Consider the following 20,515-nt stretch of genomic DNA (forward strand, 5'->3'; position numbering starts at 1 on the left):
CCCCCCACATATCTTTATACAGCCTCCCCATACACCTAACACAGCATGGAGGGGCTCAGTGAAGGTGGTGGTGAAGGTGTGGAGGTGTCGGATCGGGTCACACAGATCATAAAAGGAGATCCGCCCGGCCTCATAATCCAGATCTATCCTGACTCTGTTACTGGAGAGATTGGTGGGTAAAGGGGTCACTTTACTGTCATGTATCACCTCACACTGATCACCATCCCTCTCCAAAACCCAGGATTTGTTATTATATCCAATGAATGACTGCTGTCTTTTCCTGTCTATACTGGGGTAACACATCCCAACTCTCCAGATCTCAGACCCCCCGACATCCACATCCCAGTAATGTCTCCCTGAGGAGAAACTCTGACTGCTCATCACCTGAGGAGAACGCTGGAATCTCTCTGGTGTTTCTGGAGGATTCTGATCTATACCTGACCAGGATACAGTTTTCCTGTCATCTGATATCTGTAGCTTATTATTAGCTGTGTTTCCATCCAGTAATATGTCTGCAGCTCCCTGTATATAGAAATATACATTTACCTCTCTTATTATATCAGATAAACCTGTGTGTAAGACCCCCGCCACACCCAGACCCCCTCCATCATGGAGGAGTTCCTCATGTCTCTCTCTGTCCTCATTATCTCCATCCTCAGTATCACACAAGTCACCTGTGTCTGATTCCTGTAAGACAGTCAGTGGATCCGTCATGTTACACAGCTCCTCAATGTCCACCATCTTCCTGGACAGTTCCTCCTTCTTTATTTCCAGATCCCGGATGGAGATGGAGATCCGCTCTGCCCGCCCGGAGATCTCCCTCAGGACTCTCTTCTCCAGGTCTTCCAGACGTCTCCTGAGATCTCTAAACAGGGCAGTGACTCTCTCGGTGTCACCAGCTGCTTCTTCTTCTACTTTCCTCCTGTGCTCCTCCAGACTCTGGACTCTTTCCTCCGTCTTCTCACTCTTTGTCAGAAGTTTCTGCAGAACATTCCTCAGTGTCTCCTTCTTCTTCTCAGAAGCCTCATCCAGTGACTCCATCTCATGTCCTTTATGTCCTTCAATCGCACAATACACACAGACACAGGTCTCATCCTCAGTGCAGTAATACTCCAGGAACTTCTTATGGAGAGAGCATTTCCTGCTCTCCATGGACAAGGTTAGGTCAGTTAAGATGTGTTCTGGGGACTTTTTGTGGACTCTCAGGTGTTTCTCACACAGAGAAACTTCACAGTGTAGACAGGATCTAACAGCAGGTGCAGGAAAGTCCACACAGTAAGTACAGGAGACCCTGGACTCCTCCTGAGCAGACAGGAAAGTCTCCACTATGTTACGTAGTTTAATGTTTCTCTGCAGTGTAGGTCGATCTGAAAACTTCTCTCTGCATTCAGGACAGGAATATCCTCCAGACCCCTCCTGTGTATCCAGCACACCATCAATACAGACCCGGCAGAAGTTGTGTCCACATTTCAGCATTACAGGATCTGTATAAATATCCAGACAGACGGAACATTCCAGCTCAGCTCTCAGATCAGCAGACGCCATCGCTGATAGCAGAAGAGAAATTAAATGAAAGTCCTAGACCCCGGAGAGGAATGTGGATGGGGGGAGTCACATCCTCCTACAAAGGGTGAGGCTGGGCTGGATGAGTAATATAGGACATGAAGATCAGAGTACAGATGGAAGAACCTTTTTTTGCAGTAGTAATAATAATCATACTCAGGGCTGCCATCAGGGGGGTACAGCCCATACAGATGTAGGGGGGCCGGGCGTCCCGGGGGGCCCAGTCCCTCGGGATGTCCCGTGCTCCAAGTTGGCACCTATTTTGTTCCTTTCCTCCCCTACACTGACAACTAGACCCAACTCCTGCTGGTGACACCTGCTGCACTGGCTCCTGACTCCCATCCTGCCGCTGGCCACCGCTGTCAAAATTATTGGTTGCTAGGACCGCCTGGCAACCTAGCAGCCAATCATATGCATTCACAGGCCCCCGCAGAGGAGGAGGATGTAACCTGGTGGCCAGGCCCAGAGGGCCCTGGCCTAAAGCTGTGTAAGGGGCCCCAAAATTTCTGATGGCTGCCCTGATCATACTTCCCACATTATACGACAGAGAAAGAGGGAAAGACGAATATGGAGAAGAAACGTGGAGCACTAAGTGCATTAAGATGAAAAGTGGAGGTGACTACATCATGCTGAAAAGGGATTTGGTTTTTTTAAAGTCTGGCTTTACTCTTACTATACACTAGATATACTGCAGCCTTTGTACCTCCAAAATTGCGTCAACACCCCAACATGCAGAGAATAATGATGGTATTCACATTAGAGTCTGGAGTGGGCAAAGGTGCCACATCCCAAAAACACAGAATACCAGCATAAAAAGTAAAAAAAAAAAAACACAATTAAAACAATAAATTTAATTAAATATGAGATAAAACAATGCTAAAATTAAGGTTGATTAAAGGTTTAGATACTGTTGTTTTTGAACAACCTATCAACACACGTCACCTACATATATTAATACATTGTTACAATCAGTTAGATTTTGACAGAGAGTCTCATGTGAGTCCGATGCATTTTTTCTTTCCTAAGAATCTGCAGCAGTGAAAAATGGGAGGTCAGTCTGCAATGTAAGTAAAGATGTCAGAAAAACATTCACAAATGTAAGACACAACAAGTGCTTGACATTAATAATAACAGTATCTTACAGTGCCAACTAGAAAAGTACAAAAATTCAGCCCAAAATAGAAACTGACCCACACAGCGACCCGACAAAGGGAGCACAAGCAGCACCAGGAATCCCATCAAATCAAACAAAAAAAAGTGTCTATGTTATGATAGTTACCACTTTAATGAGTAAACACTAATATACAAGAGGTATAAAGGTACTGGAAGCCTTACCCCACAGGCAAGAGGAGGAATGCCTGAGAAGAGACGAGGCTGGAGCTGTCCCCAATGTGACAGTGGCATCAGAAAGTAAGGCCCGGAGCAAAGAGCGGAGAGAATAGTGTAGGGCCAGCATGACCAGGTGAACAGGGGAGTGGTAGGGGTTAATTTAGTTTAGGCAATTAGTTAGTATGGTGTGTGTGTAGGGGGGGGAGCCTAGGATTGTTTAGGCTTAGCTAGGAGGGGTGGGGCTGGCAGGCAGGAAGAGGTGGGATTTGCTGGGTGCCAAAAATTCCCCTCAGTCGATAGAAGCAGCGTACCTCCCTCCCTCCCTAATATTCCAAATATACTTGTTATGGTTTGTTGGTAGGTTTGTTCTTTTTCTTTGTCGTGGCAGCTGTGGCGTTTTTTGTTGGTCTTTGCTGGCAGGTGCATGAACCTTTAAGTCAAGGTAATGGTTCGGGACCCACTGGTGGTAGGTTCCCTCTGGTGCGTTACAGTTGATGTCAGTTTGACTGGAAGGTAAAATGGGTACACTGCGGGTAGAATGTTGTCTCCGAGCTGGCGTTTTGTGGCTGGAGGCCTATTATGTTTAAGTGGGCCCCCAGTGTAGTATTTATCTGAACATTAAATGGGGGGCCTCAAAGACCAACAAAAGCTTTAACTGTTTTTTACGTTTCTGTTTTAAAGAATGTTTTTTTTCCTTTATGTTAATTTAATTTGGAATTGGTTAATAAAAGGGCTGCTATGGCCAATTTTATTCCACTCACGGTGTTGTCTCGATTATTGGGATAATTTAAAGGTGAAAGGGTGCAAGTGGGTAGTGATTGACCTTTCAGCCAGGTTTATAGTGACATCTGTTCTACACTGGTCAAGCAAAAACTACGATAAAGGTGTGAATAAGTTTCATATCTTTATCGATGTTGAGAAATATATTAGGAAGTTGAAAATAAAAAATTCTTTGTGGAAAAACCATCTACGGCTAACCCTGTTGACAGAACGTATGAAGATAGTGGATTAAGAAATGTTTCCACCTTCAACCCCCCAGTCTCCTCTAATCACTTTTTGGAGGTGTTTAGAAATTTGGTAGAGGATGATATCCGTAAAATTAAACCTAAGTATCAATACACACAGAAAGATTTTGACAAGGGTATGGAAGAGTTGGCAAAAAGAAAGGATATCATAATAAGACCAGCCGACAAAGGGGGGGGGGGGATCGTTATTTTAAACAAAACTGATTATTTTAAAGAACTTGACAGGCTTGTAGGTGATTGTGTTACATATAAGAAATTGAAAACCAACCCTACATCTAAGCTTTAAATTAAATTGGAGAAACTAGTTAAAAAAGCGAAAGATAATGGAATTCTATCAAAAAAGGAAGCCCACTATCTAGTACCCGATGCTCCACGACTCCCAATTATTTATCAATTACCCAAAATCCCCAAAAATAGGGCCAGTCCCCCTGGTAGGCTTATTATTAGTGGGATTGGTTCTATTTTTCTAGAATAGAGGAGTATGTGGATCATTTTTTACAGCCCTTGGTACCCACTTACCCCTCTCATCTTAAAGACAGTAAGCACCTTATTAATTTATTGGAAGACATAACTGTAGAGGAAGATACGTTCATGGTCACCATCGATGTAGAATCCCTCTACACTAGTCTTAAACAATCTGATGTACTTTTCACTACTGCCTCAGCATTAAACTCAAAAACTAATATTAAAGATGCCCAAAATAAATTTTTGTGTGACACATTGGATCTAGCGATGTCAAATAATTATTTCTGGCATCAGGGGAAATGCTATAATCAAATAAAAGGAGTAGTGATGGGCGCGAAGTACGCGCCCAGTGTGGCAAACATACTATTGGGTGAATGGAAGAAAGAAGCAATTTTTTCTAGGCCCAACTTATACAAAAGATATATAGATGACCTCATGGTCCTTTGAAGTGGGTCATAAGATACACTCAAAGACTTCATAAATAAAATTAATGATAGTCCATGTGGTTTTACTTTTACTGCCACATGGAGCAAGCAACAAGTGCACTTTTTAGATCTCGCCCTGGAAAAACACAATAATGGGATTTATACTAAAACTTTCTTTAACCGCTTGCCGCCCACCCACCGTCATATGACGGCAGAGCGGATCAACCATTATCCTGGGCCGCCGTCATATGACGGCGGCACTTTAAGCAGGGCAGGCGCGCGATTGCGTGCGTGCCACCCTGCCGGTGTCGGGGTGTCCCCGGGACACCCCCCGTCACCGGCAGGGGGGAAACAGCCAATGGGCGTGGCTGTTTCCCACATGATCGGCTGTGTTCCAATGACACAGCCGATCACAATGAAGGCGCCCACAAGATGACCGGGAGCGCGCAGCGCGGTCATGTCGGTGGCACTGTGTTCCGTAGGAACACAGCTGTCACCGGCGGTAGTAAACAGTCACTGACAGTGACTGTTTACTATGTGATCGGCTGTGAATCCATTCACAGCCGATCACAAAATGTAAACAAAGAGCAGTAACTCAGTGTTACTAGCTCTTCTCTCCTCATACAGTTTCCAGTGTGAGGGGAGAAGAGCTAGAAACACGGGGGGCCGGATTTAAAGAAACTGCAGCTTCAAACATCTATGACGTGTTTCAGTTTCGCCGCGTTCAAATCAATTAACTGGCGCTGCGGCGAATTGGCGAGTAAAACAGCAATAATGAATTCCGCCGTCAGCGGGATTCACTTACGATCGCGGCTTCGCCAATTCGCAAACTTATGTCTTCGTGCTTATAGCAGTTTCACATAGCGATGTGGGCTAGTGGATTAGTGCACACATCACACGTCTGTAATTCATCTCCCTCTGCTGTAGGTTCGAGGCTTACCATCTCCACCTACTTTTTTTATTTTCTTTTTTTGTTTATATTGCTAAAATGTAACGGATTACATCATATATATTGCTAAATAATGTTACACTCAGAAGCGCTTGCAAGCTTACACCATTTTAAGTGTTTTTTTGATCTTGTCTGTGTGTCGAATCGATCTTATGAAGGAAAGTACCAAAGGCAAGTGACCAAACCCCTACCCTACTTCAGGGCAAGATGAAACCTCACAATTTTACCATGGTCTTCTTCCCACATTCCATACAATGTTTAGTTCTTTAGCTATATGTGCTTTTTAGCCTTAACACACTCCTTTTTTTCCACCATACAGCTTTATTCTGCACAATAGCTAAGTGCTTTGCAACTTCACTGCAGTTAACAACGTCATGGGTTCAAATCACATCACTACACTTGGGATCTCTTTTCACTCTCATTTTTTTTAACAGTTTTTTTAAACTATCTTGAATTTGGGGGTGGGGGGGTGTCCTACCCAAATTTCAAGCACATCAATGGAAACAACACAATTTTGATTTTATGAGTGTGGTCCTAGTTTTATCGAGATGCAATTCTTTACATATTTACCATGGTTCTTACAATTTCTTGACCAATAAACATAGGTGTCTGATATTGGACTCTCTCCATATTTCAACAACACAGACCCTCATAGTCCAACACTACATTTGCCTCACACCTCAACACAACACTGTCACATCCCTACTCTACATTACAACCCCTCACATCACCAGTACAAGCAGCATGCAAAGTGCAAAACTCCGGCCTTGGCAACTTAATGGGCCATACACTAACAATTTGTCTAGACTTTTTCCTGTAGACTTAACCAAACCATATAATATAAGCTCAAACCTCAACACTTTCAATTTGGATGCAATCAGGCAGGCCCTTGCACTACATAGAAAATGTCAATCTGAAGGATAAAGTCTTCTCTAAATCTTACAGTGTGGATGGCCCTTTTGTCTGTAGGCACCCACACAAAACAAAAAAACACATGTTCAATTCTAATGTATTTATTTATTTGAGAATGACAGCAGAAGGAGGGATGCAGCAAAAGAATATTGTCACTCTCCAGTCCGTGTGCCTTTACAGCGCCAGACCACGATCTTTGCTCCATGGCTACGGGATTCTGATGTCTTCCACAACTTCCGGCAGAGTTCAGAATCCATTCTGCACCTCTACCAGCTCATAGGGGACAGGCATGGCAAGGTTGCTGGTCAGCTTCCAAGCCACTTTCGAAGTTCCAGGGTGTTCATGTTGGTCATTGGCCATGTGCCTTACCAAATATCCACTGACCACAAAAGAAAATGAGTGGAGTCCATCAAGGTGGGTTTCTACCACCTACACCCGCAAGCAGTACCACTCCTGGAAAAATAAAACAAAGGATAAGACATTTCATAATGAAAATCACATCTTAATGCCTGTTTGCTTCATTCTGAACTTCATTTAATTTCGACATCACGAGTGAAATAACACATTTTATGCCAACTTACACAAACCAGAAATCATTAATGTAAACATTTGAATACACACCTGTGACGCCAGACAGCCCATCACCACAGGCTTCCCATGGTACGTGCCATGATTCCAAGATGTTGATGTTCTGGAAAATTACAACACCATAAGATACCAAGCAGCCGTTCATGTTATCAATAACTACACAGGTGGCATAGACACAAATAAACACCTGCCAGCTCTTCTCAGCCCTTTACACTATTCACAATACCAACATGTTTATGGTTAGAGGTGCATGTTTTTGCTCAAGTAACACAATTTTACCAATGTTGACTACACTTTATCTACAATGGCAAGTGTCATTGGCAGATGATAATCACCCTCTGTCTCCCTGTGAGTGGCACCTCTGCTAACTAGCTAATTAATACACATGCCCTATCTTGACCGGTTACAGTACTTACATATAAAGTGGCTAGCAACCAGGGTATTCCGGGTGGCCATACCGGCAGCGGTGCTCCGCCGCCTGGGGGCCGCCGGCTGACGGACCTCTGGCTCCCTCTCCTCCGTCAGCTCCCAAGAATCATCCCGGGCAACGCACATGTTGTGCAACACGCAGCACGCCAGGATGATCTTGGAAGCCTTTGTAGGAGAGTACAGGAGTTCACCCCCAGGCCGGGCCAAGCAGAGAAACGGGGACTTGAGAAGACCTATGGTCAACTCAATGATACTCCAGCTTCTCCGCAAGGCCCTGTTGTAATTCCTCTCTGCTGGGCCCTGGGGGTACCTGATTGGAGCCATCAGCCACGTCAGCTGCGGGTAACCAGCATCCCCTGAAAAATAAGAAAAATATACATTAGTTCTTCCTATCATGTGACTTTAGATGACTCCTCAAAATGGGAGACAATTAGGCATTTTACTAAACAACCTGCTCGTCTGTTTGCAAAAAATCATATGAAACATCTCAACTCTGTCTAACTGCCTAAATCACTAATACAAATGGGAAAAAGGACACACAAAGTGGTGGGTTTCTCTTGCAAGTTCCAACTTGGCCCCTATTTTGTTCCTATTACATTAGCCTAGGTCTTACTTCTGGAATATATCTGCAACTAGAGTGAGGAAACCAATATTGACTCACTTATGCATAGTACTTTGGGGATATGGCAATACCATTGGAATCATTTGTAGGTTTTCTTTGGGTGGCTAGAGGACACCATTTACACATTGGTTAACCACCTTCATTGGACTCAAAGACAACTTTGCAAATCTTTCTTTTGTGAGCTGCTAAGCTGCTGATCTGGTTGTGTGTGAACAGCCTGACAACTCCTAACACATCCATTTTAGGTAGGCTTTGCTTAAATCAGGGTGTACACCGATGTAGCTTATTCCTATGTCTATGTAATCTTACAGTTTATGTTGTTAAGACAAAATACTTTACCAATAAGCCACCCTTCGGGCATTTGTCCACTTTCAAACACCTCGTACAGAGTACTTGTTCTTAACATACTGGAATCATGGCACGACCCTGGGTGACCAGTGTTGACACTCATGATGCGCTGTTTGGCGTCACACACTAATTGGACGTTCACAGAGTGGTACTGCTTGCGGTTCCGGTACTCACTTTCGTGGCTCCTTGGTGGCCTAATGGCTATGTGGGTGCCATCGATTGCCCCTAGGATTTGCGGCATGTGTGCCCGCAGGTAGAAACCCAACTTGACTTCATTCCACTCATTTTCATTCTGTGGCCAGTGGATAAAATTGGGCACTATATCCACTATGGCATTAATGACCAACATGAACACCCTTGAAACTGTGGGCTGGCTAATGCCCATGATACTTCCCGAAGTGGCTTGGAAGCTGCCACGCCCTAAAATATACAAAGTGGCCAGCAATCTGGCCATGCCGGGCACCGCATGGCCGCGCTGTGTGTCCGGGTCAATTTTGTCTGCTATGAGCTGGTAGAGGTGTAGAATAGTTCCTCGCTCGAGCCGGAACTTCCTCCTGACATCAGAATCCCGCAGCTTGTCCAAATAGATCCTTGGAGCAAAAATGCGTGGCTGGCGAGGTAAGGGCACACGGACTGGAGGTGCTGCTGCTGGAGGTGCTGCTGCTGCTGCTGCAGCTTCCCCACCTTCTGCTGCCTCCTGTGCCAGGGCCTCCTCAAACAAGGCACCGATAAATGCCAGCATTGCACCATCTAATGCGTCTGGGATATCGTCCTCCATTTTGAACGCGCAAATTCGCGAATGCGCAGATATATATAGAAACGGCCGCTAATTATCACACCTGTGAGCCAGCTATAAAAGGAGCACATGGCCAATATGGCTGCTGGATGTTATAGATCGATGTTTCTTATGTGCTAGCAAGACCCTGTGACCCACAACCTACATTATCTGGAGGTAAGACAATTGTATCTCTCTCTCCCAAAAAAAAGGAAGGAGAGAATTTGTACTTATCTTGGGTGTGCTTAAGTTGTCTATGGTGAATCCCCTCCAACCCACAATAGCTTGGGAACCCCTCAAGTGTCTTTTAATCATTGGCAGTTGGCCCCATGTGCATGTGGTTTGGACATGTGTTTTCTCATGTTTGTTAAAGGTGTGCAGTCTATTTGGCATCTAAACCTGCCCCCTTACCTTCCCAGCTTCCAAAGACACCATTTTTGCTTTCCTGATAACTGTAATTTATTATGTGCACGTATGTAGGTCATGCGATTTCTCATGTATGTTTAATGTTTGCAGCCTCCTTTTGCCTATAAAGGATTACACCACCCCCCCTCCACCAAGTCTGTTTGTGCCATTAGGTAAGTGTTTGGAGGGCCTTGTGTGATTTGTACCCATATGCGTTTTCTTATGTGTTTTTTTTTTCCATTTCTTTGCAACCTCTTCTGCTTTTTTTGCCACCACCACCACCACCGTGTTTGTGCCATTAGGTAAGTGTTTGGAGGGCCTCGTGTGATTTGTACCCATATGCGTTTTCTTATGTGTTTTTTTTTTCCTTTTCTTTGCAGCCTCTTCTGCTCTTTGCCACCACCACCACCACCACCACCACTGTGTTTGTGCCATTAGGTAAGTGTTTGGAGGGCCTCGTGTGATTTGTACCCATATGCGTTTTCTTATGTGTTTTTTTTTTCCATTTCTTTGCAGCCTCTTCTGCTCTTTGCCACCACCACCACCACCACCACCACTGTGTTTGTGCCATTAGGTAAGTGTTTGGAGGGCCTCGTGTGATTTGTACCCATATGCGTTTTCTTATGTGTTTTTTTTTTCCATTTCTTTGCAGCCTCTTCTGCTCTTTGCCACCACCACCACCACCACCACCACCACCACTGTGTTTGTGCCATTAGGTAAGTGTTTGGAGGGCCTCGTGTGATTTGTACCCATATGCGTTTTCTTATGTGTTTTTTTTTTCCATTTCTTTGCAGCCTCTTCTGCTCTTTGCCACCACCACCACCACCACCACCACCACTGTGTTTGTGCCATTAGGTAAGTGTTTGGAGGGCCTCGTGTGATTTGTACCCATATGCGTTTTCTTATGTGTTTTTTTTTTCCATTTCTTTGCAGCCTCTTCTGCTTTTTTTGCCACCACCACCACCACCACCACCACCGTGTTTGTGCCATTAGGTAAGTGTTTGGAGGGCCTCGTGTGATTTGTACCCATATGCGTTTTCTTATTTTTTGTTTTACATTTCTTTGCAACCTCTTCTGCTTTTTTTGCCACCACCACCACCACCACCGTGTTTGTGCCATTAGGTAAGTGTTTGGAGGGCCTCGTGTGATTTGTACCCATATGCGTTTTCTTATGTGTTTTTTTTTTCCATTTCTTTGCAGCCTCTTCTGCTCTTTGCCACCACCACCACCACCACCACCACTGTGTTTGTGCCATTAGGTAAGTGTTTGGAGGGCCTCGTGTGATTTGTACCCATATGCGTTTTCTTATGTGTTTTTTTTTTCCATTTCTTTGCAGCCTCTTCTGCTCTTTGCCACCACCACCACCACCACCACCACCACTGTGTTTGTGCCATTAGGTAAGTGTTTGGAGGGCCTTGTGTGATTTGTACCCATATGCGTTTTCTTATGTGTTTTTTTTTCCATTTCTTTGCAGCCTCTTCTGCTCTTTGCCACCACCACCACCACCACCACCACTGTGTTTGTGCCATTAGGTAAGTGTTTGGAGGGCCTCGTGTGATTTGTACCCATATGCGTTTTCTTATGTGTTTTTTTTTTCCATTTCTTTGCAGCCTCTTCTGCTTTTTTTGCCACCACCACCACCACCACCACCGTGTTTGTGCCATTAGGTAAGTGTTTGGAGGGCCTCGTGTGATTTGTACCCATATGCGTTTTCTTATTTTTTGTTTTACATTTCTTTGCAACCTCTTCTGCTTTTTTTGCCACCACCACCACCACCACCGTGTTTGTGCCATTAGGTAAGTGTTTGGAGGGCCTCGTGTGATTTGTACCCATATGCGTTTTCTTATGTGTTTTTTTTTTCCTTTTCTTTGCAGCCTCTTCTGCTCTTTGCCCACTACTACCACCACCACCACCACCAAGTCTGTTTGTGCCATTAGGTAAGTGTGTTCTGTAACTGTTCACTAATTATACTGTATATGAAGAGCAATCTGCAAATCCTGTTTTTTCTGTTTTCTCTTTTGTCATTTCAGATTTAGGAGTTTGGGGCTCTTTGCTGCTGCTGGACAGCCAGATTCTCTGCCCACCTCGTGCTCCCATGGCCCCACCCACTGGAAGGATGAGAAGGGGCAGGGTGGCCAGGGTGGCCAGGGTGGCCAGGGGGGGCAGGGGGGCAGGGGGGGCAGGGTGGGCAGATCGTCTGGCTCTGGTGTGAGGGAGGCTCCAGCTGTATCCATGAGGGAGTCCACCATCCCCATCCCGGAGGAGGAAGCCGGGGGAGGTGGTAACACACCAAGTGGACAAGCTGGCTCTTCTGACAGTAGTCCTGGAGCGGGTCCGTCCACCAGAGTCAGCTTGTCCACATTATCCCGGCTTCCCCGTTTCAACCACAATCAGTGCTGTGCCCTGGTCCACGCCTATATGGCCAGATATCAGGCGATACATGGGACCAGGGCCGCGTCTTACTCAGTAACAGAGAAGAACAGATTGTGGGATGAAATCCGGGATGCTGTAAATGCACTGGGTGAAGCACCTCGCCACCGTGACAGTGTGCGGAAGAAGGTCAACGACATCTGTGGGTCCGTTCGGAAGAAGCTAATTGCATGGGCTGCGGAGGGTCTTTATGACCGACAAGGTCGGCTGGATGAACGTGCACGAAGTTCTCTCTGGGATTATCAATTACCTTTCTTGAACATCATAGGACCTGATACCATCTTTACCAGAGAGGACTTTGATTCGGATGCTTTGCACCGAGGTAGGATATTATCTTGGATGTCAATTGTGTGAGTTGTTTGGAAAAGATTAACTACTATCCTATGTGTGACATTAATAGAATGTGATACTTGCCCTTCCAATTGTCCTTTTTTTGTTTTCCCCAACCTGCAATTTGTTCATCTGTAGCACGGATCTCAGCCCCTCCACAGCCCATGCAGCTTGGCGAACCAGACGGACTCACAGGTGTTGACATCAGTGCTGACCCTCCTCCTGGTAGGTCCAATATCATACTGTGCCAAACAATGTAGATGTTTTTTTTTTTCCAAGATAGCTCATATTGCTATGTCCTTTACAGAAGATCCGCAGCAGGGAACACACCCAGTGCAGCTAGGCCTGGAGGAAGGTGTTGGTATGTCTAGCCAAATAATGTTTTTTGGAATCTTATTAACCCCATTAACACACATGTTTTTTCTTATGAAAGAGTGTTGCCTTTTAGATGTTTACCCTGCAAAACACAGTTGACAGCATTAATGGGTGCCGTCATTAGTAGGCAGACCAAGCCTTCTTAACCTTTGGGAGGGTTTAGCAAGTGTCCTATGAGCCCAGGAAAGCACTTTTGAATGTTTGGCCTCAATGCTTCATTCATGAAGCTAGGAGGGCAATCTGGCCATAATCATTACTGACTAAGGTTATGTACTAAACATGTTTTTTTTTTTTTGTTTTTAAAAGAACATCAGGCCCCTCTTGACGTTGCAGCTGGAGTTGGATCAGGAGCTGGCGACGATTCTGCATCCAGTGCTGTGGTATGTGATATAAGGGAACAAGGTGCACATGTAACATTTCAATGGTAGCATTGATTTTGGACTAGATGTGGCTTACATTGTGTGTGTTAAATTAGTGCTATGACATTCTGACGATGCACCAGCACAACAAGAGTTCTATCTTGAACATCAGGGAATTATGTTATAATTTGGTGTGCCACTAATGTTCCAAAAACATCCAGGATCTTTAAAGTCCGGCCCGTCTTTGATTTTCCAGGTCCAAATTCATGGGTATCGTTTGGTTGGGTTGTCCTCTAGCCGATTGATGGCAAGATTTTAGACAACATACGTAGATGTATAAAGTCATTGGTGTAGTAACAGATTTACCAAAAGCATAAACAACCTACCACACCAGGGTTAATTGGGAACACCTTCATGTTGAATCTTTTTTGCCTTTGTCATATTAGTCCTACCAATATAATATGTACCCATTATCAGAAGTGTTGCTAGCTTGGATAATCTTACAATGAACAAGTACTCATTAGAAGCACATCAAACTTTTCAACGTTCTGCTTGGGGTGTTAAGTTGTCAAACTAATCTGAAATATTTAGTCATGATGTTTGATAATGATTTGGTCTATTTCTTCTGCTTTCAGGTAGCCTTAGATGCAGAGGGATTGTCACCTACCCAACTTCGTCCATCTATGCTGGATGTAGCCGAGAGGCTGCTTGATGAGTATCAGGTCCAAAATGAGTTAAGGAGGCGTACTCAGCAATCTACTGAGGCAGTACGTCTGCTCGGGCTCATACAGGAATCTGTAGCAACAATGGTACAGGTTCACCAGGATATGTTACAGGTTCAACAGGATATGCGTAACAGCTTGGTAAGTTTAGCAGACCAGCATCAACGGGATCGGCAAAGTGTTGACACTCAGGTGCTGGCCACACGCCAATGCCTGTTTGGATCTGAAGATGCCCCATTGGCAGAGCCCTCCCAAACATCTCACTCACCTGCCACTGCAGGTTGTGGTAGTGGGAGGGTAATGCCAGTGTTGGCCACTTGTCAGGCAGCTGGGGATGGGACAATTCCTCCTGTAGCCACTCCTAGCACTTCACACTCCGTTCGGACTCCCACACCCCTCAATGAGCAATCCTCCTGCACAACCTCAATGCGCACTGGTTCCACAGTACCCCTTCCACCTGACTACATTCCCTCCACACCTTTATCACTTCACTCCTCCCCAGGCCGTTCTTCTTTTTTGTCACCAATGCGACATGTCGTTTGCCCCCAGACCGTGGACCACAACAACCAATCAACCACCACTCCCCACACATCTTCACAACCCTTGCACCACCAGCAGCATCAAATAGCCTTGGAGCAGCAACGATCCCATCTCATGTTAATGGCACACGTTGCCCAAATTCTTAGGCTGACCCCAGAGCAGATGACACTATTGGCAGAACATCTTCTGTCTGGGACATTTCCAAGGTTCAACACCCTGCATCATCAGCAGCCTCAGACACAAGATATGATCCTAATGGGCCACTTGACCACAACTCTACAGCTAACCCCAGACCAGATGGAACTATTGGCCCACCATTTGATGGCAGGAAACTTAACAGTGCTCACCACACTGCTTCAGGCACCACCACCAACTTGATTTTTTGTTTTTTTGTTTAATTTGGTTTAGTTTTGTTAATGATTGTTACATTGGCCAATTTGTTGGGCCATTTTTTTTTTAATTTGAGGGTGGCACAATATGATTTATTATAGTGCTTCTTTTGGGGATGAAATAAAATTTTATGCAAAATGATTAGTTTGTGTTTGCTCTTTGGTTTTTTAGGAGTGTTGGTGGCCAAGTAATGGCCCTGGTTAATGTAGGCATTTATACACACGTGCTTCTCTATCTCCAAACATATGATTTCATGTAAATTTAGATAACTCAATGTTCACATAACGACCCAAGAAAAGGTCTCCCTTCAAATGTAGCTTCAAAACAAGTCTCAAGGCTAACATAAACCAAAGCCAACATACTAACAATTACAGACCACACCACTCAACTAAACAAATACAACACAAAAGACATTCGATGTGTACACCAAAAAGAAAACTTGGGTAATAAAATAAATGTTTTAATAACACATGTGGGTGTCTACCAACTGTAGCGTACAAAAAATATATTACAATATATAATAGAATGAACTAAATTGCCAATGTAACATTTGTGTTGCAAAGAGCAACATACTTAAATTTAATTTAGATAAACATTTTAAACATTTTTTATGTTTTGACATCATTTTTTTGAAGGTTTTCACAAAAACAATTCTTTTTTGTAAACATTTGTGGTTTTGTCGTTTGCCATAAAAACAACAAGGCTTTTTTGTAAACATTTGTGGTTTTGTCGTTTGCCATAAAAACAACAAGGCTTTTTTGTAAACATTTGTGGTTTTGTCATTTGCCATAAAAACAACAAGGCTTTTTTGTAAACATTTGTGGTTTTGTCGGTTGCCATAAAAACAACAAGGCTTTTTTGTAAACATTTGTGGTTTTGTCGGTTGCCATAAAAACAACAAGGCTTTTTTGTAAACATTTGTGGTTTTGTCGGTTGCCATAAAAACAACAAGGCTTTTTTGTAAACATTTGTGGTTTTGTCGTTTGCCATAAAAACAACAAGGCTTTTTTGTAAACATTTGTGTTTTTTTTGTTTGCCAAAAACAAGGCTTTTTTAATTTTTATATTTTTTTTTGGTCCCAAAAACGAGGGTTTTTTGGTTTTTTTATTTTTTTTGGTCCCAAAAACGAGGGTTTTTTTTTTTTTTAATTTTTTTTGGTCCCAAAAAAAAGGGTTTTTAATTTTTTTATTTTTTTTGGTCCCAAAAACGAGGGTTTTTTTTTTTTTTTATTTTTTTTGGTCCCAAAAAAAAGGGTTTTTAATTTTTTTATTTTTTTTGGTCCCAAAAACGAGGGTTTTTTTTTTTTTATTTTTTTTGGTCCCAAAAACGAGGGTTTTTTTTTTTTTTATTTTTTTTGGTCCCAAAAAAAAGGGTTTTTAATTTTTTTATTTTTTTTGGTCCCAAAAACGAGGGTTTTTTTTTTTTATTTTTTTTGGTCCCAAAAAAAAGGGTTTTTAATTTTTTTATTTTTTTTGGTCCCAAAAACGAGGGTTTTTTTTTTTTTTTATTTTTTTTGGTCCCAAAAAAAAGGGTTTTTAATTTTTTTATTTTTTTTGGTCCCAAAAACGAGGGTTTTTTGTTTTTTTTTATTTTTTTTGGTCCCAAAAAAAAGGGTTTTTAATTTTTTTATTTTTTTGTTATATTTTTTTTTACAATGTCGAAATGTGACAGTTAAAAAACATTGTAAAATTAACCAAACAAATTAAAAAATAAAAACTATAATCTTTTTAAGGGTGACACATTCCTGACAAATGGCTCCTGAGGGGCTGGATCCGCCCCATAAGTGTCTTCCAAAACTAATATTCGGTCTATGCACCATGTTACATATTCCAAAAGGACCTCATAGGTGAGGTGGGTGTGTCCTGGGTAGAAAAAGACATGACAATTAGTTTTATGCAAAATGATCCAAACAACGATTGTAATTAATGTGCCTCAACAAATATGCTTAGGAGTCTATTGGTTGGCTTTTATCAACACTCTGAAGCAAATATGCTAAATTGCTGGTGTAAACCTTAAACTCAAACTTTCACAGCAAATTGTTCAAAAGGTTACATAAGATGGCTTGGAATGTTAGTAGCAGTTCCACCAAAGCTAAGTAAAAGGCTTTTCTTCATGTCAACACAAGCAATCATTTAGAAGAATGTAAGGTGTTTTGGGTTCAATTGGTCAACACGATACATGTGCACACATTTATCTCTATCACCATTGGAGTTTGTGTAGCGTTCTCTCTCCCTCTTACTGTCTATAGATTGAACCTGACACATAGTAGAGACTTACCCTTTGGAATTCGGAGGGCCAGTTGTGGACGGAGCAGATGTGTCTGCTCCCCTGATCTCCTTTCCGCCATCCCAGCTGTGTTAAGAGAGAAGAAAAAGTTTATCAACAAATGGACTCACGCTAACTGTAGGTTAGGCAGTCATGAAAACGCTCTAACACCCACTCATTACCCCTCCACATTTCCCTGAAAGTTTTATTTAGACTTTGATATGGTGGTGATGCAGATTTGTACAGTGCAAGCGTCATTCTACTGGGTGAAGCTTGTAGCGTTAAGGATACGTACTCCCTGCTTTTGTGCTGATTGTGTTTTTCTGATGTTTTTTGTGCCTCAGCCCTGCCTGTTCTAAGTGTTGGAAACATATCATTTTGGGAGGGCTGTGGAAAACTAATCAGGTTAGACTTACACTCTCTAGGTTTTTGGGGACAAGATAAATAACAATCCTCCTTTTTACATGGCCCCTGTACACACCTCTAGGCACCTCCCTCCTGTTGGTTGACCCCACAGCAGGCAGCTTGCTATGGAGGCACATGAGATGAAGCCAAGCACCCTGTGCCTGTTCAGGCACTAGGCTGTGAGCCAGCCTTGCCCCCCTCCCTTCCGATGGTCTCAATGATTAGGAGTGACAGCATCAGGAGGCAATATTGGCATGCTGTCACCTCAGTTAAGGAGGAGGGGGAGTCTGTTCCAGACAAGTATTAGTGCAAAAATTTGGACAGTAAAAAATGGTCCCAGTAAGTCTTAGGGGGAATATGCACACCTATCACTTGGAATACTAATGCATAGAATGCATTCACATAAAGAACCTGCTGCCTTTAGAGCAACTTGAAGCCTGAGCGGGGACATACACAGTTAGCATTTCTCCACTTACTAAGTAGACACATTACTGGAAAAGCACACAACTTACCATCATCAGTTTTTTTTTGGGCCCCCGAAGTTGATGGCGTGGCTGGCTCGGGAGAAACTGCACAAAAAGAACACAAATTGTGAACTGGAATGTGGTACATTACCGAGGAAGAGTATTTATGAAAGATTGACAAACACACATTTTCAGTGTTGACTAAATCAGGACATGATTAAATTACAATGTCCACAAAAAATTTACAAGTACAAAGCACACCATTTCCAATGTAGAGAAACTAACACCAATTTAGAATAGGGTGGCTTGAGATAACTTACAAAAGATAACATGTCCTGTAAAGCTGCCCAAAACCACCTTTCAAACATGAAGGTTAAGCAAGAGTGTTTCATGACCAACCTTCCTGTCACATATAGCAAAACTACACTTGCTTAGACTCCAACTTAGATTATCCTAGATACACATCATCCTAGCACACACAATTCATGTGAGATTCTAATTTTAGGTACTTACAGACTAGTTCAGGGGAGCCTGGAGTGGGGGAGGATGGGGGAGACCCTACATGGGGGGATGGTGTCCCTTCATGGGGGGATGGCGTCGTATCTCCTAGAAACACAAAGACACAAATACAATCCTTGAACCAAAGCTATTTGATAAAGGCACACAGAAAGTATTTGGGAAACATTGAAGGTAGTAGTTACTTTGGACTGGGTAAGCAGCGGCCCCTCTTCCCCAGTCCTCCACAACTAACATCCTCAATGTCATCTGCTACATAACCCCAATGGCAAAATATATATATTACAGCCCTTAGATTTCCCAGGACACATTGAACACACAAACACATGTAGAATACTTACTTCCCATTTGAGGAGAGCCCAGGTCCTCATCCGTTTGAGACCAATTGGCCTCTTCTTGGGCACCAATGTGTTCCTGGCCCGGATCCAGGCGACTTGGCCCTGCCTGAGGCTCCTCTCTTGCTGAAGTTACATCAACCACAAAAGAAAACAAAACAAACAATCATTCCTCCAAGTTCGACCTAATACACAACACACCAGCACATCCACATTACTTACAGGGGGCCTGAGAAGGCTGAGCCTCCACATCCTGATCACTGGTTTCTAAAATAAAAGAAAAACATTATATATTATTTATGGACACAAATAGGCAGTAACCTCTCATCATGCTAGCACCATACTCGATGCCCCTACAATTCAGAACATAGAAGTGCACTTACACCAATGAGATGCATTGACCATGTTTTAAAACAGGAGGGCACCATGCAAATTAAGCGGGCGCCTAAGGCCTCACACCTACAGGGGCCTTGCGGCCAGTGGCGGAGCACCAACATTTCGAAGGGCGCAGTCAGGGAAATCTCCCAAGTAAAAGATTGCTTTCAATCCTCGGATCAAAAAGTTGCAGCAGTGTGCTGCAGTCCCTTCACTGCGTCTGCCAGGTGTCTGTTGTCCGCTGACACTTACTCCTCCTTCTCTGACTGGGGATTGGCCGTCTGATCATGTTATCCTAAGATGTGGAGGAATCGGTAGGTGTGTACCTGCACCAGTAGGAAGTGACTGGCCGGTCAACTCACTCTGCTATCATCATTTGTTGCTCTGGGAGGAGAGCTCCGCCCTGGACCCGGAACATACAGGTAACCAGGCCCAGACTTGATATTTTGCAGGCTGGTCATAGATTTGTTGTGTCCACTATGCAAAGGGGTTGAGTTGCCCAAGGGAAGTTGGAAGAGTCTGAAAATGGTTGGTGGAGGAGGAGGAGAAGAAGGCCCTGGGTGGCTGGGGGACAAGGAGAGGGCCCCTGGGTGTTTTCTAGAGGAGGAAAGATCCACAATGACGCCAGAGTCAATTGCCAAGGAAGAGAGTGGAGCTGAGCAAGTCCTGCCTATCTGACCTGAAAGCCAAACATGGTGTAGATGGAGCCCTTTGCCCTACACAATGACAGCACCAGAGGTGGAAGGTGAGTGGTAGCGGGTCTTTGACATTATAGAGCATATGGACTCTGTCCATTATTGGTAGTTTTGTTTGGAGTTGTCCTTTAGATGTTTAACTGTGTTGTTTTTGACCCGAGCTGTGAGGGACTGAGGTATGACAGCCCACTATGCTGAGACTTATAGTGCCCTAGAATGTTGAGGACTGAGGAATCCTTAGTCCCTAACAGAGGGCACTACAAGTCTTAGCATAGCAGGCAGTATTTCCTCATTCCCCTACAGAGAGGATTACAAGTCCAAGCAGGTAGCCTTCTGCAGTGGGACTTGTTGTGCCCTTGACTGTGGTGGACTGAGGAAGGGAAGTGTAAGAGGGTCTCTGTAAGCTCAGATGTATGGGGGAGCTTTGGGGAACACAGAGTTCCCTTTTACACCAGAGTCCCCAGCTTCCCCCCTCAAAT

At 43.7% G+C, this 20,515-nt stretch overlaps 1 protein-coding gene and 1 pseudogene across 2 annotated transcripts in view; one reads left to right on the forward strand and one right to left on the reverse strand.

Annotated features, from left to right (window-relative positions):
- The window catches only part of LOC309552475 (uncharacterized protein), a gene marked incomplete at both ends in the record, with an annotated part of 72,731 nt that extends 71,186 nt beyond the window's left edge, over positions 1-1,545 (reverse strand). The window contains 1 exon segment of the mRNA XM_082253444.1: positions 3-1,545. Coding sequence (XP_082109570.1) covers positions 3-1,545 — 1,543 coding nt within the window.
- Positions 1-20,515, forward strand: part of LOC309554231 (C-reactive protein-like) — a 342,461-nt pseudogene that overhangs the window by 235,777 nt on the left and 86,169 nt on the right. The gene's annotated exons all lie outside the window — the stretch shown is intronic.

The sequence above is a fragment of the Pelophylax lessonae genome (assembly GCF_965119305.1).
Source record: "Pelophylax lessonae genome assembly, chromosome: 4".
Taxonomy (NCBI): Eukaryota; Metazoa; Chordata; class Amphibia; order Anura; family Ranidae; genus Pelophylax; species Pelophylax lessonae.